The 24,453-nt window shown below is 34.7% G+C and overlaps 2 protein-coding genes across 3 annotated transcripts in view; one reads left to right on the forward strand and one right to left on the reverse strand.

Annotated features, from left to right (window-relative positions):
• Positions 1 to 20,913, forward strand: part of otp (orthopedia) — a 73,600-nt gene extending 52,687 nt beyond the window's left edge. For both annotated transcript variants that reach the window (XM_074186018.1, XM_074186019.1), the window contains exons 3-5: positions 600 to 786; positions 3,065 to 3,208; positions 19,120 to 20,913. In XM_074186018.1, coding sequence (XP_074042119.1) covers positions 600 to 786; positions 3,065 to 3,208; positions 19,120 to 19,388 — 600 coding nt within the window. In that variant the 3' untranslated portion in view covers positions 19,389 to 20,913. The remainder of the gene's footprint in view (positions 1 to 599; positions 787 to 3,064; positions 3,209 to 19,119) is intronic.
• A 1,636-nt stretch (positions 20,914 to 22,549) lies between these two features.
• Positions 22,550 to 24,453, reverse strand: part of LOC111514623 (fatty acid synthase-like) — a 59,240-nt gene continuing 57,336 nt past the window's right edge. Inside the window, exon 22 of the mRNA XM_074186007.1 lies at positions 22,550 to 22,907. Coding sequence (XP_074042108.1) covers positions 22,797 to 22,907 — 111 coding nt within the window. The 3' untranslated portion in view covers positions 22,550 to 22,796. The remainder of the gene's footprint in view (positions 22,908 to 24,453) is intronic.

Here is a 24,453-nt window from a genome sequence, read left to right on the forward strand (position 1 = left end):
TTTATTTACCCTTTGAAGCCTGATGCCAAACAGTTTTTGGACTATACTAGGGATGAACTACGATGTCTAACAGGCTTCCTTACAGGTCACTGTCATTTGAATCATCATATTCAGAGACTCGGACTGTCGGAAGACAGTGTGTGTTACCTCTGTTAATGATGAAACAGCAGAGCACATACTTTGTCCTTGCCCCGCTGGGGACCGAATCAGGTTTTAGAGTTCGGTAAAACTGTACTTTCATCATCTGACCTAAAAGATCACCCACCGTACAAATTAATCAGCTTCGTTAAGAAGCTGGGTTGCGGTGGACCTTGGACTTAACCTAACTTTATGTTGAAAACATTTGTAGCAAGTCACAATACATGAGCATACAGAGTTTTTTCTCCAATTTGTATCTACATACCTGTACCTGCTGAAATAAAAGGCTTATTATTGTTATTGCAATTCAGACCAAATTAGCTGAGGAAGCATTCAGAAAAAAAGTTTTACTCCTGTTTCAAAATGCTTGATTAATACACCAAAAGGGACTCCTTTACGAGTTTTCCACACTTCATGTTGTGATGTCAAGTAAGTCGTTATATTAGTTTTCTTTTTTCCAGGTCTGGTTCCAGAATCGTAGGGCCAAGTGGAAGAAAAGGAAGAAGACGACAAATGTGTTCCGTACACCTGGTGCTCTTCTACCTTCTCATGGACTTCCTCCCTTCGGTGCGATGGGGGATGGTCTTTGTGGATCGAGTATGTTCAGCACATCTGAACCTCGCTGGGGGGTTGCTGGAATGGCGACAGGTCAGTATTCAAAAAATTACTGCATTTTAACGTGAGTAATACATTACTGAAAGGTATACCCCCACACATCAGAACAGCAACTTTCTCCTCGAACAGCGTTTCACCAAACGAGTTGGCGTCATCAGGAACTGAACTGTAAATAGTAGAGAAGTTGTGATAATAGGATCAGTCTTTGTTTTAGTATATCACAAATAAATATGTGAATATTACCGGAGTTTTTTCCCAACACCAAAACATTATTTCAACACCTCGACACGTGTTTCGATCACCAAATGATCATCTTCAAGAGGAAGATCAAAAGTTGTTATTATGAAAGTGTCTTCTATGGAGACAAATTATATTCGAATGCATGAAAAAATGTCACACAAGCCTTCAACAAACTTAAAATTCAAGTTCATCTTTTCAACACCAACATATTGCTTTTTAAAGCGATACTAACTCGGTAGGGTTTGAATCGGGATGATTAGGAGGCAATTCTGTTCTCTTCTTCTTTTCATGATAATATATTTTTTTCAGAAAGATTAGGAATTTACATTTTTTGCAACCATCTCTTGTGATTTTCGTTATGATTTTCACTGTGGTTGTCACTTGATTCAGTATTGATTTTATTCTCGAATAAAAATTCAGAAAAATCTACCAAAACCTTTTTTTCTCAAAAATTTAAATCTTAAAAAAATTTAATTCGATTTCTTCAAGTTCCCTATTTTTTTTAAATATTTTTCAGGTTACATTCATTGCATCTGCTTCACACTGTTACAATATCTTTAATTCCAGAGAGAGGCCACTATTCGCCTCTTGTTTCATTAAGTAATAATTTTCGCAATAACTTTCCTTATTTGTCCTTATTTTCGCTACACAGATTTTTCTCACACACTATACTATCAATATTATTATCGTAACTAAACGCTCTTATCGTCTTCTAACACGCATTCAGTGGCCAGCATCTAATTGAAATTTCTAAAGCTCAAGTACATTTGGCAACCTGAGAGCCTTTTAAAATTTTGTTCCTGTTTATACCATCGCAATGTGGTTAAAGCAGGGTTTTAGTACTGCTACAGCTCTTGCTACTGTTACACAAGACATTGGTGAAGAATTTGATGAGGAAATGATTAGCACTCTGGTAGTAATAGATTTTCCGAAAGCATTCGATACCATCAATCATAAGCTGATTTGCATGAAACTCAAATATTATGGTTTTGATAGTGCTGCCTTATTTCTCATCTGGTTTTATTTACTTGATCGATCTCATATAGTTGTTGTTGATGGTCATCACTCCTTACCTCTTGATATTCTATCGGGAGTACCACAGGGTTCCATTTTGGGACCTTTATTGTTCATCATTTATACTACAGAAATCATCTCGTCCATCAAGAAATGTAAAATACAGGCGTATGCTGATGGCATACGATTATACATGCACTTTAAAATCGATGAGTATGCTGAGGCACAAAATCTCTTCAACACTGATCTTGATTTGATCAATGAGCCATCAAGTGAAAATGATTTGAAAGTTAATCCTAATAAAACAATGATGATGCATTTTGGATCGCAGAAGAATCGTAAATTTGCAGAAAACAATTTCCATTCAGAACTAGGTCATACTATCTAGACTCCTGTCATTACAGCTGAAAATTTAGGGGTGATGCTTGACACTGATCTTAGATTCACTAGTCATGTTAAAAATTTAATGAAAAAAGCTTATATGTCATTAAAACTATCATACCTACTGTTATTGTTTCATTTTGAGCCAACCTCTAAAAAGAATGCTCTGTGATAGTTTGGTGCTAAGCCATTCCAACTACTGTGACTTCATATATGGGCCATACTTATATGATGATTATTAATATTATAATTATTATAATTATTATTATTATTTTCCTATTATCATGAATATATTATCAACAGCTACATTTTCACTGTGAACTTCATATGGAAGTTATTCTATATTGCTCAATCCTGATCAATTCAAGTTATTGTATTACAGTATAGTGGATCTTCTGATGATGCCAATTTGGTTGGTAAAACGCGCTTTGGATCGTGGAAGCTCGTTTTAGATAACCTAAATCAGTTCATTCTGAAAATATATCAACGAGCACTGGATGCCTGAAAGTCATGAATCAAACATTTGAATGTCTGTAGTTTTCAAGCTGTTGCTTTGTGAAACTTTGCTTTTGGAGAATATCTCATTGAAAAAGAAGTTATTATCAAGTCATAAAAATCGAGCATCGCAAGCTTACAATCTACCTCAGATTTATCCTTATGTTTCTTTAATTTTCAGGTTTGGGTCAGTTGGGCCAAGGTTCAATGGGAGGATTCGGTCAATCACTGGGTCAACTAAACCAAAGTTCCGGCCTGAGTCCAGCTTTACCTATAAGTACCGCAAGTACTGTCTACCAAGCCCATTATGGTCTCAATTCCCTGGGTGAGTAGATTTAACCATAAAGAGAGAAGAATTGTGTGTAATAACGAATAAACACGTTCAAAATTGTACTTGTAGTATAAAAACTCCTTATAACTTATACCATCACATTTCTTTTGTATTTGTATTCAAGATATTATTTATAGTCAGTTCATCAATAAAATTATGATGTGATGAATTGAACTCAAAACTATTTTCCGGGTTTGTTGACCGTGGTCTGCATGTTATTGTGCCTGCCGTTTTGACCTTTGTAGATGTATTGAAGGAGTATACGTGGTTAATTAGTGCTTTTTATTTAATTCAACAATTTGACTTATATGACCGTCCGCCAACCTAATAAATGAACATTTACGTGTCAACTCATTACCAATTTCTACCAAGTGCTCCCCGTTTGGCCAATGTAAAGTTTCAGACAAGAACCACAAGTCAACTTATATACTCCTGATTTATTCGACACTGAAGTTTTGTCCTTTTTATTTTTACTGATGTTGCCATCAGTAAGTCGTTCTTTTTCAAAGAACGAGCGATATTACTGATGGTTTCACCAAAGTAAGTCAATATTCTGAAATGCTTACTATCGTGTCTTCTCAATCATTCAAATTCACATCTTAAAAGTTCAAATGAAGCTTGCAATAAAGCAAAAAATAAAATAGAAATAACGAAAATAAAAGTGGAAAACAATAAAATCACCACTAATAAAAAAGATATAGCAAATGCGTTTAACCAACACTACAGTGAAATAAGGAAAAAACTTGCAGATAAAATAGAAACTCCCGATAACTTTGAAGAAAAGATATTTAGAAATGACAAAAGCATGTTTTTTTATCCAACCACCGATCATGAGGTTATAGGAATGATAGAAGAACTGAAGTGAAACAAAAGTCCAGGAGATGATAACATAAACGCGGAGACGTTAAAGAAATTAACAAATGTCATAGCAGGTCTAATTCCTGATATCATCAATAATTGTTTTGTGAAAGGAATATTTTCAGAAACGGTACCATCAAACCACTCTTTAAGACAGGTGATAGACTACAAATCAACAATTACAGACCTATTTCACTGATTTCAAATATGACAAAAGTTATTGAAAAAATCATCAAATAAAGAATGACACAATTTATGGAGAAACATAGTTTCCTCTCAGAAAATCAATACGGTTTCAGGAAGGGATGTTCAACAGAGAATGCATTATACAAACTTACATCAGTGATTTATGAAGCACTAGAAGATTCAAAGCCAGCAATTTGTATCTTTGTCGACCTCTCCAAGTCGTTTCACACCGTTTGTCACAAAAGACTGCTAGAAAAATTGGAAAATATTGGCATGCGTGGCAAGATGTACTACGATCTCATGGGATCGTATCCTTCTAATAGAAAACAAGTGCTAAATATCGATGGTATAATGAGTAATCAAGCAAAAGTTACGTATGGTGTCCCGCAGGGAACGGTTTTGGGCCCTGTTTTATTCATCATATACATCAATAGCTTGTTAACACTGCAATCAGCAGGTGGAATTTTGAGTTCTGCTGATAACACAGCTGTACTGTATAAGTCAAACACGTGGGAACAACTCAAAATAAAAGCCGAAGTTGATTTCAACACAATCGTCAGGTGGTTTGAGCATTACAAATTAACATTAAATGGAGACAAAACCAAATAGTTGTTATTCACCTCCTACAGTAATGACCTTCCAAACATGGGTCCTTTAAAAATAAACGGAAAAACTTCAATACCGAAGGCCACTACAATCAAATATTTGGGAGTAGTTCTAGATCGACATATGAAATGGGATCTACATATAACCAGAAAATTAGGAGGATTTCTATCACGTTTCAAATTATTGAAAGAAATTCTCGAAATCCCCCAGTTGAACACAATTTTCTATGGATTAGTACAATCATAACTTAATTATGGAATTGTAGCACGGGGCTGTGTGAACGATTAACACTTAAACAGTCTGAATTCAATACAAAAACTTTCAGATTCATGAGGGCAAAATATCACTGAACAATCTTCAACACCCATATATTCCTAGGAACAAAGAACATACCGCCTTAGTACCAAGATGTAAAAAAATAGTCGGTCAAAGGCATTGTAGCTACATGGGCGCGAAAATTTAAGATTCTGTGCCAGACACGATAAAACCATAAGAAATAAAAATAAATTCAAAGAACAGATTAAAAACTAGTTGAGAAACTGTAATGATGATATATTTGTGACTTATTTGCATACCTCTGCGACTTGAGAAAAACCCCACAAAAAAAGTCTAACGGAGTCAAATCCCACGATCTCGGTGGCCAGTTCACATCACCTCCACCTGAGATGATCATGCCCTCAAATGGCTTGTGCAGAATATTCAATGTGGCATGAGCTGTGTGAAACGCAGTGCCTATGCCGTCTTGTTGAAAACTCATGTCATTGGTGTCCAGACCATCCAATTCAGGCCAGACGATGTTTGTGAGAGTGTGCAGGAGAATCCCAGGCAGTCGATTTGCGATTTCGCAGACCACAACTTGACGAATCTTCAATTTACAAATAGGAATCTCTTAATGGAAGACCCTTTACTTCTGGGGCACGTTATTTAACTCCTCTATGTGCGCACACTCATTTTGTGGGTAGTCTTCCGCGAGTGCTCATGAATCTACCTGGATACTCACACTCAATAGGATTTGCATCTGGAGGGTATGCTTGATCATTGACTATGAGAAAATGCAATAACAAATGCAAGTCAGTAATATCGTTTTGTAATGATATAGATAGATAGATAGATAGATATATTTATTTGACAACTTTACACTTGAATGTTTGTTGCAAGTCAGTTGAAATATACATAGAAAAAGAAAAAAAAAACTAGTCACAAGTTAAAAATATTGGATCTTGAATTGTGAATAAAATGAAAGATAATTTTGAACATTACAATAATCAGTCTCAAATTTCTGAAAGTGTCAAAAAACAAATATTATGTATAAACATGAGCTTCACATATCAGATGAAATAAATTCAAATCTAAATCGGCATAATTGAAGTACTTAAATAATCCTGAGTACTAAAAAAACAGTTTTCCAGGAGAATAGTTCTGACTCTGTTTTTGAAGGAGCTTTGTTTGAGCACTTTGAACGAATTAGAAAGATGATTGTATAGATTGATATTCAATGAATTTTTAATAGACCTTGTGAGTTTGTATCGAGGCTCTATGAATAGATCTGCATTTCTTGTAGCATGGTGATGAATATCCTGATGCTGCAAATAGATTGATTTATTTTCATGGATTTCAAGTAATTGACCATATATGAATACCGATGGTAGTGATAGTATACCCATTTTTTGAAAAGCGGCTTACAGTGATCTCTATAATTGGCATTCATCAATATTTTGACTGCTTTTTTCTGAAATCTGAAGATTTCAATGAAGTGAGAGGAATTACCCCACAAAACTATGCCATAATTCATATGTGAGTGCATCAAAGCAAAATATGAACTTCTCAGGGCGTCAAGAGACAATACTCTATTCAGCTGTCGAAAAGCAAATACAGGCTGATTCACGGTGGATGGCACATTAGACGTTTCTGGTGAACCAGACAACGGATCACTTTGAAAATTTAATGGAGGGCATATTCGGACATTCTCTAGCCAACTAAAATATTTTCGACAATGCGGTGTTGCCGCTTCTACTAGAAAGCAGTAGCAACTTTGATTTTTCAAATGGAACACTCTGTATATAATATTACTTTTGGAATCTCCAACAATTGCCCGACAACTTTTCTTGATGTTTTCCTATACCTATCTGTTACCGTTTTCAAAATAAAAATTAATTTCAATTTTTTTCTTCGAAAATCATGACTTCTAAAAATGCCGATATCTTTTAGTTAAGAAGTACTATGATATCGAAATTTGGTTTGGAGTTAGGTGATACTTGGACACTTCCCACACGTCAGCCTAATCTCCGTTACTTCAATACAGGGTGGTAAAAAAATACAGTTTTTTTGTTTGTTTGAAAAAGTTGCTGAAATTTGATTATTTTAAATGGAACACCCTGTATATTATTGAAAATTCGGAAAGCTGCTGAAATTTGCTTTATTTCTATGTATATCATACCTATACCTAACTAGTCAAGTTTCGGACTTATGAACATTTATTTGTGAAAATGTCCCTTCAGAATGGTATTTCCATTCGGTATTTGGTAAGCAGGCCATGATTACTATTTGACAGTAGCGTTGTGACATTCTCCTAATAATATCGACATTTTCGTCACTTCAGAAGTTGCAAATACCTTCAAAACGATGGAACAAAACTATTCAAACGAAGTTCTTATGAATTTGTTTATTATTTTTGGACAGTGTGACAAAATTATCAGCAGAACATGTAGAAAGTTCAATGAAATGTATCCGAATCTACCGCCAATGAACCTTAAGAAATTTATACGAATTCAGAACAATTTCAATGCATTTGGATCAACTTCAAAAGCACCAAGAAACTTGCCTCGACCCGTAACTTTCGAAGACAACCAGATTAATGTCTTAGCATATTTTCACGCATTTCCCGAGTCATCGATAAGAAGTGCTGAAGAAGATTTGGGTATAAAATATTCATCGGTTCAAAGAATCTTGCGAAGACATAAAATGCATGTTTATAAATTCACCAAAATTCAAGCAATGGAGCCTCAAGATCCTCAACAGAGAGTAGAAGATCCACTTTTTTTAAATAAAATTATTTGGACTGATGAATCGAAATTTTCGAGAGAAGGGATTTTCATTAGAAAAAATCGTCATTATTGGTCCAGTGAAAATCTTCACGTCACAAAAGAAGCCGGATTTCAAGAAAAATTTAGTTTTAATGTCTTCTGCATGTTGATGGACAACAAATTGAGGTACGTGATATACGAGGAGTCATTAACATCCAGAAGCTACCTGAATATTTTGGAGAATACTGTAGACAGTTTCGTGGATAATCTGCCACTCGAAGATTATCGAAACTGTTGGTACCAACTAGACGGAGCTCCTGCACATTGCACAAGAGAAGTGAGCGCAGAACTGGATAGACTATTTGACGATCGGTGGATGAGGCGCTTGGGACCATGGAATTGGCCAGCGAGATCACCCAATCTTAATCCATTAGATTTTTATTTGTGGGGAATGTTTAAAGAAAAAGTTTACAAAATACCCGTGCGTTCGAGAGATGAATTGTTAGAAAGGATTGCCCAAACATTTGAAGATTTGGATCCCAATGAAATCAGATCTGCCACCACGAAAGTAGTCAACACCCGCATTTTAAGTGCTTGGAAGTGAACGGCCAGCGATTCGAACATATTTTGAAATATTCCACATGATTGTTTTACTTTTTTATAATTATTCATATCAATATTTCCAATTTCAAGTTTCTTGGTGCTTTTTTAAAGTTTATCCAAACATATTGAAATTGTTCTGAATTCGTATAAATTTCTTGAGGTTCATTGGCCGTAGATTCGGATACATTTCATTGAACTTTCTACATGTTCTGCTGATAATTTTGTCACACTGTCCAAAAATAATAAACAAATTCATAAGAACTTCGTTTGAATAGTTTTGTTCCATCGTTTTGAAGGTATTTGCAACTTCTGAAGTGACGAAAATGTCGATATTATTAGGAGAATGTCACAACGCAACTGTCAAATAGTAATCATGGCCTGCTTACCAAATACCGAATGGAAATACCATTCTGAAGGGACATTTTCACAAATAAATGTTCACAAGTCCGAAACTTGACTAGTTAGATATAGGTATGATATACATAGAAAGGAAGCAAATTTCAGCAGCTTTCCAAATTTTCAATAATATACAGGGTGTTCCATTTAAAATAATCAAATTTCAGCAACTTTTTCAAGCAAACGAAAAAACTGTATTTTTTTACCACCCTGTATTGAAGTAACGGAGATTAGGCTGACGTGTGGGAAGTGTCCAAGTATCACCTAACTCCAAACCAAATTTCGATATCATAGTACTTCTTAACTAAAAGATATCGGCATTTTTAGAAGTCATGATTTTCGAAGAAAAAAATTGAAATTAATTTTTATTTCGAAAACGGTAACAGATAGGTATAGGGAAATATCAAGAAAAGTTGTCGGGCAATTATTGGAGATTCCAAAAATAATATTATATACAGAGTGTTCCATTTGAAAAATCAAAGTTGCTACTGCTTTCTAATAGAAGCGGCAACACCGCATTGTCGAAAATACTTTAGTTGGCTAGAGAATGTCCGAATATGCCCTCCATTAAATTTCCAAAGTGATCCGTTGTCTGGTTCACCAGAAACGTATAATGTGCCATCCACCGTGAATCAGCCTGTATACTCTTACACAGCTTCTTACTCAGTTCATCAATGGGTGCACACCATGATAAATTCCGGTCAAAAGTGAGTCCTAGTAGTTTGGCAGTATCATCGCCATTTTCAGTGGTTTCAGTATTTGAGGTCGAAAACAAGACCTTCTGGGTCTTGCTTTCATTTAATTTCAACTGATTTGTTGTGAACCACAGAGACGCCTGTCTCAGAGTATCATCACTAATTGATGGTAATTCGATTATGTTTTTCTGAGACGTTATTAGAGTTGTGTCATCTGCGAAAAGAACACATTTACCTGGTGACATAAAATGACTGAAGTCATTGAAATATATCAAGAATAGCAATGGTCCCAGAACGGATCCCTGCGGTACACCAATCTTGATAGTTTTATTGTCAGACATGTTACCACTCACACACACAGATTGGGTTCTGTTACATAAGTATGACTGAAATGAACTGAGTAGTAGCCCCCTCACTCCATAAAACTCCAACTTTTTTAACAGAACATCTTGCGAAACGCAGTCGAATGCTTTAGAGAGATCACACATGGTTGATATCACGTGTTCACCTCTCTCAAGACCCTCGATAACCAGACTGACAGTCTCGCTCTGAATCCGTTTTGATCTTCACTAAATAATTTGTTATTGATGAAAAAGTTCATGAGCCTGTTCTTCAAAATAACTTCAAAATTTTTTCCCAAAACGGGAATGATTGATATTGGTCTATAGTTACCATTATACAATCAAAGTAGTCTTCAATTGTAAAAGCTAGGGTGAAAATTCGAAACACCGAAGACAAAATAAAATATGACGTAACTTTCAAGGCAATGGATGCATCCTTCTGCTCAAAGTAGCATTGTTTGCGCTGCTGGAATTCCTACGGCCAACACTAATGGAACTTTCAGTAGAAGTAGGAAACAGAAAACCACAAACATCGAGTAATCCACTTACTTAATCATCGCGAAGAAAAATCTTGGCAAACAAGTTAACGTTAAAATATGTTTGAGGAAGTGATTAGAACTATCGAGGAGTATTTCGGTAGCAACTAGCAACGATGCTCCTAATCACTGCTAATTGCAGTATTGTGTTGCGGCTCGGCCCGCATCTCTCCCCCCGGCCCCCTTTCCCCTCCCGTCGTCGATCGGCCGTGGAATACCTCAACGAGTTGTTACTTTCGAACAGAGGTGTCAAAAGTAAATGTTATGTGTGGGTTTGTTTGACTTATATACGCTCTGTAAATGTTTGAGATTACGATATAAATGGATCTTGAGGCAACACTTGTGTGCATGAATAGTCTGGTTCACAACGAAAAACTGACCTCTAAGACAGAAAATAATGGTCAAAATGTGTCATTCGATTTGAAATACCATTTGAGAGTAAAAATATACTCTACTACTTTTTTTATTTTGATAAGTGAGTAAGAGGTCAACAAAAATGAACATATAATTTATTTATTTATTCACGGCAATGCCTATTTTTACAAAATAATTACCAAGTTCACACTTACGTATTCAACAGTAATCTAAGCTAGGTTTAAGGTAAAAATATATAAAATAAAATTTAAAAAAATCGTAAAACAAAGCAACCCAAACAATGATAGATGCGTGATCAAAGCATGGTCACCACGCACATTTGCATCTATTAAGTAAAATAAACAAGCTTTCTTTCTTATGCTATGGTGTGTATATATCGAGTGGTCCAACGAAACCTTGCTTTTCTCCTTTTGTTGTAACTTAACGCAAAAATGCTCGGACAGGTCAATTTAGCTTTTGAAGGGGACACATTTCAGATGTATTTTTCTACCTGTGCCTTCAACCCCCTAGCGAGGGTGAGTAACAACCCTAAAATTTTAAATGGAAAGTGGGGTCGAGTGATATATCATTTGAAAGGGCACAAAATTCTCTTTCCAATGATACCTAATTTGTTGTATTTACTTGAAAAGTTATAAAAACAGCAAGAACATTTACTCGATATTTTTGGTGTTAATGAAAATGCGGAAAAAACGGCAGTTTTATCACTGCCACATTCCTCAATTAATCTCGTGCGCTTTTTAGTTAAAATAACAACAGCAGATAAGTGTACAAAAAGAATTTAGGCAAACGTTCATTGACTCAGTTCGGTTGCTTTTGAAATTATTTCAACTTTACTGTAAAAATGGTTTATTCCATTTCTGAACGAGTTGAAATTGTTAAACTTTATTATCAACATAACAGTTGTGCTAGACTTACTGCTCGCCTCTTTAATAACAGTCATCCCGGGAAAAATGTGAATGATTCTTACGTTGCCAAGTTAGTCCAAAAGTTTGTCGATACCGGATCTGTCTGTAATGTGAAACACCAGCCACGGAAACCGATCAGAAATGAAGCAGTGGAAGTCGCTGTTTTGGGACATGTTGAATTGGATCATACTCAAAGTACCCGTCAGCTTGCTGCAGCCTCAGGTGTCTCCCGTTCGTCCATAATACGGATATTGAAAGCCTATAAATTTCATCCGTACAAAACTAAATTACTACAGGAACTCAATGAAGATGATCCTGATAGAAGGCTGCAATTTTGTGAACAACTGAGCCAGCTACTAATTGATGATCCGCACCTATCATTCAACACGTGCTTTTCCGATGAGAGTACTTTTTTTTAATGGATCTGTGAATAGGCATAATTGCGTTACTGGGATGACAATAACCCACACTTATTCCGAGAGGTCCATACCCAGTACCCTCAAAAAATCAATGTCTGGTGTGGCATATTAGGTAGTCATATCGTAGGGCCACTTTTTATTCCTGGGAATTTAACTGGTGAGGTCTACCTGAACATGCTTGAAGATACAATTGATCCTCTCATAACAGAAATAATTGAAAATGACCAAAATCATAATGATGATCGGCTTCATTTCCAGCAAGATGGAGCACCTCCTCACTATGTTGCTCCGGTAAGAGAGTTTTTAGATGACCGGTTTCCTGGACGGTGGATTAGAAGGAGAGGCCCCATCGAATGGCCTGCCAGGTCACCTGACTTATCGCCTTTAGACTTTTTCCTTTGGGAACACTTGAAAAATGAATGTTTTGCTACGCAGCCCGAGTCCATAGAAGATCTTCGCCAACGAATTACAGCAGAGTGCAGAAGTATAACACCTGATATGCTACAGAATGTTAGGAATAGATTTGAACAAAATCTTTATCATTGTATGGAAGCAAATGGGTCACATTTTCAGCACTTGCTGAAGTAGGATTCTACTAAGTCAATTACACATTTCAAAGTACTGGGTTGTAGTTGTTTTTCTTCATAATACCTACATGTTTGAGTGAAATACAACAAATTAGATATCATTGGAAAGATAATTTTGTGCCCTTTTAAATGATATATCACTCAACCTTACTTTCCATTTAAAATTTTAGGGTTGTTACTCACCCTTGCTAGTGGGTCGAAGGCACAGGTAGAAAAATACATCTGAAATGTGTCCCCCTCAAAAGCAAATTTGACCTGTCCGAGCATTTTTGCGTTAAGTTACAAAAAAAGGAGAAAAGCAAGTTGCATACTTTTCGTTGGACCATGCACTCTGTATAGGTACGGTATTTTGAAGTTTGGAATTTTCAAAATGTGATTGATGTACGCTTTACAAAGATGCGCAGATCATGCAAACAAGTGACTTTCAGACACAAATTTGCTGAATTTTGACCAAAAAACCGTATTATGAGCATCGCTTAGGAATTGTCGATTGACGTCAACCACTATCAAGTTTTGCTACTTCGAAGGGAACAAAATAGAAACTGATGAATAAATAAATATTTTTCGAGAAAAACGAAAATTCACCTCATTTTTACTGTTATTGTGGTTTATTTCGTTCAATGACGAAACATTACTTAGTGTCCTTAGACTGAAAGGAAATAACTGTACCAAATATCTATCTTGATACCTTTTCATATTATATGAATAAATGAAGAAGAAGAAGAATGACTATACTCAAATATAAAGGGCATGATCAATGAGTTGTAGAGATATATAGAAAGAAAGAGAAAGAAAAATATCGTAAAATCCGATATGAGAAAATATTTTTAGAGAATAAAGTTTGTTTCTGTATGTTATTTTTTGTGATATATTATAGAAAGTATGTATTCATCATCTCTGCTATCAACCCCTTGAGATATTTTTAACCTCGACTTCGTCTTATGAAACAAACTTTTATTTCAGTAGCTACATCGTCTTTGCTTTCCGCTGAGATAATGACAATGGAAATATCACAGAAAATAATTCTGAAATATGCATTCAAAGCACTCAACAACAAGCAGACTCATCTCAATTAACACAGTTCAGAAGTAATAATTCAACATTTACAAATTTTAAACACCGTCTAAGTAGGTATTAAATTTTTACATCCATAAATCGAATACAATGTTTATAATACCAATTAACGAATATAATGAAATTTAGAAATATATCAGATATATTTCCAACACTGAGCAAGTGTAAATTAATACTTAGATAAGGTATACTATACCTTTATTAATCAAAATAATATTTTTAAGTCACATATAATTCTACTTAGTACTTATTTTACTTCAATAAGTTACCTAATTAACCTGTTTCACAAGTACCTAGGACCAAGTACCTAATATGGTTTGATAAGTTTCCTATCTAGTCTGTGTGTATGTTTTTGCGAATGAGTTGATGTTGCGGCAGAATGGACAGATATGGCTGTCAAGTTGTTGAATCTGTCGAAGCCATCACTTCAAATGGAGATAATTGATTTGCAAGATGTGTCTTTGCAAATGTATAAAACGGTATTCACTGAAGAATTTTGGGATAAACATGAAAATTGCAAGAAACTAGCTATAAATTTGGCCACTATGTTTGGCTCAATAAACGTATGTGAAATATCTTTCTCAAAATTGAATACTTTGAAAAACATATATCGTTCGAGATTAAGGAACTCCCACCTAGAAAACACACTTGAATTTGCTGTTCCTATCGAGAACCAAACTATAAAAAACTGGCTCAAGACCGTCAGTGTAGTTTATTACATTAATTTTAGATATTGTGTTTTATAATTCACAGGGCCGTCTTTAACCATTGGAGGCCCTGAGCATAATAGGATAATGGGGCCCCTATGACTTTGACAGAACACTATTTTGTTAGAATAGACAAAGAAAGTAGATAAACAAGTTTAAATATTCATTTTTAATAACAATCACATGAAACGAATAGATGAATGTAATATAGTCCACAAAAGTTACTTTTTTAGCATTTCCAGATTAATTCATAAAAATGTATGTTATTTGAACCCTTCTAGATTTCAGATAGGCAAAATCGTTAATCACTTTTTCAAAATCTATGCTTTTTAGCACATCAGATTCTATCTACATCAGCGACAAACTGGTAAATCTCTCTTGAAGCATTGTATTTCTCAATTCATTTTTAATTCTTTTCAATTTGGAGAAGGAGCGTTCTCCACTGCAGTTAGTAACCATCGTGCTTAAAAAGATTCTCAATGCAATTTCTACATTTGGAAAAAAGTTTATATAATTTCAATATACAATCCTCATTTTCACTGTCAACAATTTTCAAGTATTCTGTTGAATGCAAACATTCTATTTCTAACTCTTTCTTATCAACATCTTCATAATAAAATTCAGCAATTCTTAACTCTTCAGGATTCAGACTTTTCAAGCGAAAAAATAAATCAAAACGTTTACTGATATTCTTATACGAACTCAATCGCTGTTTAAAATGAACACTGAGGGTATCAATTATGGGAAGAAAGGTTTCTATTTTAAATTTCTTTCTTCCATTCAGTTTGCCTGACGGCGCAGAGCCATAAAAAACTCTGGCAAGAACTAGTCAACATTCGTGGTAATATCAATAGTGGTAATATCAATAACGAAACTAAACTCTATCAGAATATAGTTTTTGAGAACTATTATTATTCGTATTACATGTGAAAAGCAAAGGTACGAAGAAAACACAAGTCAGACTGGACAAACCATGTCATAAAACTGTTGAACAAACATTAAACGTTTCATCGAAGAAGACTATTTACTCGGGACATCAATAATTCATAAAATGTTTATTACTTCACGTCCAAATGTTATTGTAACAGTTGACTTTGTTGGGCAATGACATGTTAAATTATTCGTTGGAAGGAGTCTTCAGACTCGAAACCTTTAAGAGAAGTCTGACAAACATTTCAGATTTTTTTTCGTTTCGAAAATATGTTGGATTAATTACAGTGAAAATCTGAAACTTCAGTATTGAAAGTGTGAAATTGTATTGTTTCTACCGTTATTATTGAGTTGTTTCAAATCAATGACAACTGACTGAATAATATGTATTATTATTACATTTTAAACGACTACTATACTTTGTATACATACTAATTCAGAAATGGAGGTGAATTTTCATTTTTCTCAAATAATATTTATCTATTCATCAATTTATATTTTGTCCCCTTTGAAGCAGTATCTCTCAAATTCCGATCCTCCAAGCAGTCATGATTTGCACTTCTTACGTGATAAATTTATTAAATTTGAAATATAAAAAAAGAAACAAACACATCAAATGGTTACGTAAACAAGGTGAAGTATAGTGTTATGCTCACAGGGAAAGAAGGGTGAGCTCTTCAAATACTGGGTGTTACTTTAACGGGCGCCAATAGATTCAAATATTCAACCCTGACTCAAAATAAAGGAATTAGAAAAATTGAATTTATAAAATCTGGCTCCAAAAAAATGTAACCAATTGACGGTGAACTTTAGCAGGTAACAATTAGAAAGACTACGGTATAAATTTAATAGAAATATATTACATACATATAATGAATAAAACAAGAAAGATATGAAATGGTAGAAGGTAGGGAAAAAAGGAAGTGGATGAGAACCGTATTGTAGTCCCCTAAAGACATATCACGTAAAACTTACATAACTTATACTAACGACAGAAAACATTGAAGCAATACAACAAACAAAGTTCACAGTTTTATTGATTTTTATTCATTCACTCAACGGCAAAGGCAATTTACAAAAACATATTTAACAAAGTGGGAGGAACTACAAAGTGTTGTTGAATGCTCATGTCTGATGTCTACATTACAATTTACAATTTTACAAAACATTTAGCAAAGTGTGAAATACAAAATAATAATAAACCCTCATGTCTAGGGACAATATTACTAAAAGATGAAACAATTCTGGTACTTACAAGGAAAATATGTAACAAATCTAGTACTTACAAAGAAAATGGTAAGATAAAAGCTTCGGAAAAGCTATATCCTTTCAACTGATTTTTAAAGACCTAAAGTGACACTAAACATATCTGAGTTATATTGATTTCCCAGCTTCAGAATACGAGGAATCGGACTGTTCTAAGCATAATTGGTATGGAAAAAATTTATGTGAAAAATGTCAGGATTTCTCGTATCTTTTTGTTTGATATGAAAAGTTATTAGTTGAAGTAGTTCTGGGCAGTTTATCTCATTATTTATTATTTTGAAGAGGAAACTCAAGTTCAAAGAAATTCTCCCCCAATGATTTTATATTTAACTTGGTTAATCGTTGACTGTACTCATATTCCTTTCGTTGAATACCAGAGTGAAAAGCACAATTCCTTAAGAATTTCTTTTAAAAGTTCTCAATCAAATCGATATTTACATTATAGTATGGGTCCCATATAACCGAACAATATTCAAGAATGGATCTTACGAAAGCACTATATAAAATCTTTCTTGTTTTAATTTAAAAATCAGTAGAAATTCTCAACACAAAACTCAGTATTTTGAGACTTTTTGCCACAATTTCTGATACTTGAAGATTAAAATTCATTTCGCTATCAAATTCAACTCCATGATCGCGAATAAATGTTTTTCTTTCAATAACTATATTATTCAATGTATATTCAATGAATATTGGACTTCCAATTTCAGCAAATCTAATGATTTGACACTTATCGATGTTTATCTCTAACAAATTATTTCAACACCACCTGGAAAAAGCTTCGAGATCTTTTTGAACTAAATCAGCATCTTCCAGTTTAAACTCGTGTCGTTGTTGTTTTAATTGTTCTGTGGAAATTGCACAACAAACTGTTATTTCAATACGTTATTATATGGATTTTCATCAACTTTTCCCCAGTTTTGTACATTTATTAAACGTTAACTTTAAACAATACGTGTTTGAAACAAAACTATTTCAAATTCAATAATACATTTTGTATACAAAACTCAGGCCTATAAATACCGATAGGATTCCAGCTAAGTCCGTTACTAGCGGATATCTTCCTCAATAATTTAGAGAATAATCTCATTTCAAATAACTTTCTATCCCATAAACATATTGTGTTCAGGTTTAGATATGTAGATGACTTATCAGTAGGCTTCGATGGTTTAACGAGACAAATGATTCATTACTTGAAATAACTAATATTGCCATAACTAATATGGCAGTGAAACAGTGAAAAATATGAGGTTTTTAATATATATGCACTAGTGAATATACTTCAATTGGAGAAGAACAAATAGTAGAGTTTTCTCTTCAGTTGAGAAATATGTGCAGACCATATGTAATGCCCAGTAATTTAACTTTATTAGTTTCACAATTAGAGATAATTTGATTATTGGCAGAAATCTGGATGTATTGCGTTTTCTGACAATTTATTTATTAGATAGAAACCACTGATTAGCACTACTAGATACCTCGCCGAGATAAGACTGTAACATATCATTATTTTTATCCGACAGAATGAAAGTGGTGTCGTCCGCAAAGAGAAACGATTTGAACGGTATCATATGTTTGCACAAGTCATTCACATAAATGACAAATAAGAGCGGGCCCAAAACAGACCCTTGCGGAACGCCATGCTTAATAGTTTGAGAGTTTGATAAGGTACCATTGACGATTAGTAAGATAGGTTCTTATTAAGACAGGTCACAAAGCATCAACGCAGTGTGATTGCCCCGCTCAAGTTCCTCAATCACGCCAGACACGACGTCGAACACTGCATCTATTGTTGAGCGCGACTTTCTGAAAACTTATTGTGAGTTGCTGAAAAATGTAATATTCTCAAAGTAGGAATAGAGCTAATTTTAATTATAATTTCAACTACTTTACTGTATTTGAAATAATACTTATTGGTCTGTAGTTATCAATGGCTTTTTCATCACCTTTTTTAAAAATGGACACTACTTTAGAAGACTTTTATCATCAACGAACAACTTGATTTAAGCAATAGTTCTCTCCTGAACCTATAAATCAGTTCCCAAAACCTACATTGCATCAAAAAATTTTGGTTTTGTATATGTTCATCGATATACTGCTATTAATTGAGGTTATCCCAGGTAGAAAACAATGTAGGTATCAAATTATTTATGATAGGTATAGACACTGTAGGTATGAATACTCAGATTTAAATGTAATCTAGTTAGTTTTCAAAATAGTGTAATGAAACTAGTCAACAAATATAAAACCATCGTGGAAAATAGACAAAAGTATGTTTTATAGTGTATCCTCAGTAAACAACATTTCACTTCCGTCTATTATTGACCGCAACACAGCATTGCAATGCTGAACCTCAACATTGACCCTCCCTGTATTTCATCGATGCGCTTCATTCCAGGTGATAGTATGATGAGTTACTGCAACAACGGAGGCGGGGGGAACGGCAACGTGGGGAACGGCGGCTCGCCGCCCCCTCAAATCCCGTGCTCGAGCTCGGCCACCCCACCAGTGGCGGCGGGAACCTCCCCCACCGGCGGCGAGGAGGACGACATCTGGCGTGGCCATAGCATAGCCGCTCTTCGGAGACGAGCCTCGGAGTTGAACGCCGCCATTCCTTCTTATCTGCAGATCAACTACGACACGCACAATAACGCCCCTGTATATTAATTGTGGACTTTTCGTTCCTTCAATGTAGGTACAGTGCGGGCAATGGATCTTTACACGTGCGTCACCAAGTCGTGCATCCGACAAAGCAGTGTTGCCGCTACCATATTCTAAAAAGGTACTGGATGGCGAATAAAACGTACATGATTCAATATAAAAGTACTGAAAAAGCGAATCCATGAGTAATTAATATTTTTTGTATACATGTACCATTTCTTAATTTATATTCAATTTTAAACCAGAGTTTAGCTGTTACAACAAATAGTTGATGAAATCGTATGAATTTAGAATGAATACTATACTGTTAAACGAAGATAATACGGCATCATTTGTCGAATTTAGGTTTCGACTCATGTTTGTATCCATATAACGAGTATAAACTACCATCCAAACGAAAACTCTCCTGATCAAACGTAAACTCAATTGTTTTGTCTCCGTTATTCACTCGTAGAAGAAAAGGGTGCTATATAAAAATATGGTTTCACCGCGCCAGGTATTGATGACGAATGTGTAATGATTCTTTGCCCCAAGTGTAAGGAATTTGTGTAGAACTGAAAGTGGATTATGAAATGTGCGCGTGTTTTTTCATTTATTGTTGTTAACTATTTTTTAGGTGGTGTTTATTTTGGAACCCAGTGACTTAGGTGAAATAAGGATGTCAAACTTGAAAATTTTAGTTGTTTTGTTTTGTCGCTATATAGGGTATCTCATACAAACATCCGTAATCAAATCACGAATTAAAACTTAAACAAAGATTTCATGAAATTATTTCTCAAGATGTATGGGATATATCTTGTCGAAACCTTTTTCAAGAAATGAAATAAGACTTTCCTTGTTGTTTTTAACATGGTTCATTTGATTACTTCAACTACTTCCGTGTATACGATGTAAAATAAAATCTGTACAAATTGTAACTTGTTCGTCAAATAGGGTAACTTTAAATTTTTTGATTGAATTAAATGTACTTAGATTGTAGAAAATATAATATATAATGTACTTACTGTATACGTCAAATGACTACAGGATAATATCAGCAATATAATAATACAATAATAGGTTTTCCTTATTATTTTGATCGGACTGAATATTTTTTGTGTATATGCAAGATCCTGGCTTTATTGCAAATAGCAGATTATATTTTTTTTCAGTTTTGTTCGTAACTATTTTCATAGGCACTTTCTACACTTTCATATTTTCACTTCCGTTATGCAACAAAAACGCATTTCTTTCCTCTTTTATCAAACACATAAATAAATGTGAGTTTTGTAAACAAAGAAATATTAATGTTTTGTTAAAAATATTGGATTTGCTGATATTAGTCTTCATTGAAAACTTTGTTACTATATTTCATTCATATGATATGTACCTACTGACTAATACTTGAGAAGAAATTTTTGTTTATAATTATTTGCTGACTCGAAATGTAGATGAAAAGAAATTATTTTTTGTTGAAAGAAATGTATAACACATTATTTGTTTATGAACATGTTTTGTGAAATGTATTATTAAAAATGTTATATGAATGTCATTCGATGCAGTTTTTTCGCACCACCATGATCACCAATAACTCATGTTTGTGTAGTAATTGAGAAAACAGAATCCATCCATTGGCACGAAAATAGTAATTAATGACTAGACTTGAGCTCACTATTTTCAATTTTAGTATGTTGAGAGTTTATAAAACCAGTTGTAGTTTTGGGGTAAGAGCCATAAACCCACTTAAACGGTGCAAAATGTAATCAATTTGCATACTCTACTTGGAATTTTGCAACTCAGCGCCATCTTCTTGGGAATACCAGAAGTTACGTACTGTTTTGTGTTCATACTTTTTGAACATTAGTTCTGTGCCACCTATCGGGAAATAGCGAAAACTGTCCCAAACTTTATGTTCTTACTTTTCGAATAATTACAGTGTCCTATCTTTCGGAAAGTACTGAAAGTTATCTACAATTTCGTGTTCATACTTTGTAAACATCAGTACGGTGCCATCTTCCAATGAATGTCTGAAACTATTCAGTTTCCTGACTTTCCAAACATAGTGAACATTCTCTACCGATGATGGCGCTGCAGCTAACAGCTCATGGAATAACTGAATGTTTTTTTGTGTTTTGAGTCATTTAATTGTGAATTTTTGGGAGTAATGTTTTTGAGAGCATCCATAATAGACAGGAGAAACTGATGAATAAGTAAAATAAATGAGGCAGAACTCCTACGCTCAATTCGTTAAATTTTCGGACGGTGATTTATGAAACGTGCGGACGTATGTTGTCGTGGAGCCGGATCGGACCTCTTCTGTTGACCAGTGCTCATCTTCGAGACTGAAATCTCTAGAAGGAAATTTCGCAAACCAACGTAGAATAGTGCATTTATTAACACTATCATTGCCAAATGCCTGATTGATTTTTCAGGCTGTTTCGACCGCAATGTATGGAGTACAAAATTCTGTATCTGCCATTATATTCCGCGGCACAGTAAAACGAATATTAATTGAGATGCAGAGCTACAGAAACACATGACATTGAAATGGCTAAAACTTTTGAAACAACATAAAAGTTACAACCAATTTTGAAGTTATTTGACTAAGTGAAATTAATTTTTACCTACTCAATTACTGAATATCGTTATCATTACTCATAAATAGATATTGTAACTGTAGTTAATTTTTGCTGGGATTTTGTCGCTTCCGTTTGCCAAAAGAATTTTTAACAGATCCCTCCCCCCGAGTTTCAAACTGGAAAGTAGTTGTTTTCCAGCAGATATTTTTTCGATACTATTGTGTAAGAACTTCAGCGTCAGACTTTTTTGACTTCAATATCCACGTTTTTTCATTTATCATCAGAAACTTCTACTGTAGGGAAAATTTTCTATTTGTTCACAGTATTTTTTCACAAAGTACTTTTTATTTTTCATCCTTTATCCTTCATCTGGAGTTTCAAATTTGTCATTTTTTTTCAGGTAATGAAGGTTCAAACCTCTAATATAACCAACAACATAAAATAAAACACTGTAGGGAAAATTTTCTATTTGTTCACAGTATTTTTTCACAAAGTACTTTTTATTTTTCATCCTTTATCCTTCATCTGGAGTTTCAAATTTGTCATTTTTTTGAGGTAATGAAGGTTCAAATCTCTAATGTAACCAACAACATCAAATAAAACAAAACAACAATAATAACAGTTTATTCCCAACCATAAATATTCGAAATTAATTTTAAGAACATGAAATTCATTTATTTCTCACTTGGCAACAGCAATCAATCCTCAAAGGAATCTAACATATTATTAAATGAGGTAAATTAAAGTATTTTAAGATCTCCAAATTCGAAAAAACTTTCTCCAACAGCTGAGTAGGCATAATAATATTTTTTCTGTTGCGTTCAAAAAACTTTGAGAAACGTTCCAAAATCTTCCTTTATATCAAAGTTCTGTTGATGATTTCTGATACAGCTTTAGCATTTTCTTCCAGAACAATTGTGTAGTGGTTTCCATTTACCATCACCACATCCACTTTCTTCTGGCACAACTGAAACATACAAATGGTACAATTGTTAAAAATGTTCAACTCTTTTATACTCTGAAAGCATGGAAGTAGCTTTTTGGATTAGAAGACCACGTCAACATTTCCAAATCATCCTCTGGTAGTGGGACACGAGTTCAATAATAACAATGACGTTTTTGGGAGAATAGCTTTTTGGATTTGTACTTCTCAATCCTCATAAAAATATGAGAAACTTATAAAAAAAAGAGCAAGTGTGCTTTAGACCACACGACTGAAGTAACTTCTTCAGCTCCATCTACTGATGATGCCCAACAGGCTGAAACAGTTGCCTACCGGAGGGAATGATCAGAAAAGTACTCAGAAAAATACTCTTTTGAATTTCAAGAAATTATTTTGCAGCAGCTTGATTGCATTAACCTTTCTTGATTTTATATCATTTCTAGAAACATGTGGATTCGTTCTCAGATGACATTCCAGGAAAGTTTTCCAATTTTCTGCTAATGCAGTTGTCAGTTGATTGGTCGAACCACCAACGTTGACATAAAAACTTGGCAAGCTAACTTAGGTCTCCCACCAATAGGTGGTTCCACTTATATCTCGCTTGCTTTCAAGTTATGTTTGTCAAGTAGGTACTTCTTTTGGTTATTCAGATTTTGTCTTCAATCGAGGACCGCCTGCCCGGTACTGACGAAGCCCAATAGGCTGAAACAGCTGTCAACTGCGGTAGCAGTTGTCGGTTGATTGGTGAAACCACCAACGTTGACATAAAAATTTGGCAAGCTAACTTGGGTCTTACACCAATAGGTGGTTCCACTTATATCTCGCTTGCTTTCACGCAGTTATGTTTATCAAGTAGGTACTTCTTTTGGTTATTCAGATTTTGTTTTCAATCGAGGACCGCCTGCCCGGTACTGACGAAGCCCAATAGGCTAAGACAGCTGTCAACTGCGGTAGCAGTTGTCGGTTGATTGGTCAAACTACCAACGTTGACATAAAAACTTGGCAAGCTAACTTGGGTCTTACACCAATAGGTGGTTCCACTTATATCTCGCTTGCTTTCACGCAGTTATGTTTATCAAGTAGGTACTTCTTTTGGTTATTCAGATTTTGTCTTCAATCGAGGACCGCCTGCCCGGTACTGACGAAGCCCAATAGGCTGAAACAGCTGTCAACTGCGGTAGCAGTTGTCGGTTGATTGGTGAAACCACCAACGTTGACATAAAAATTTGGCAAGCTAACTTGGGTCTTACACCAATAGGTGGTTCCACTTATATCTCGCTTGCTTTCACGCAGTTATGTTTATCAAGTAGGTACTTCTTTTGGTTATTCAGATTTTGTTTTCAATCGAGGACCGCCTGCCCGGTACTGACGAAGCCCAATAGGCTAAAACAGCTGTCAACTGCGGTAGCAGTTGTCGGTTGATTGGTCAAACTACCAACGTTGACATAAAAACTTGGCAAGCTAACTTGGGTCTTACACCAATAGGTGGTTCCACTTATATCTCGCTTGCTTTCACGCAGTTATGTTTATCAAGTAGGTACTTCTTTTGGTTATTCAGATTTTGTCTTCA

This window comes from Leptinotarsa decemlineata, unplaced genomic scaffold, assembly GCF_025532065.1.
Source record: "Leptinotarsa decemlineata unplaced genomic scaffold, Ldec_3_MD MMD2_tig00078422_RagTag_RagTag, whole genome shotgun sequence".
NCBI lineage: Eukaryota > Metazoa > Arthropoda > Insecta > Coleoptera > Chrysomelidae > Leptinotarsa > Leptinotarsa decemlineata.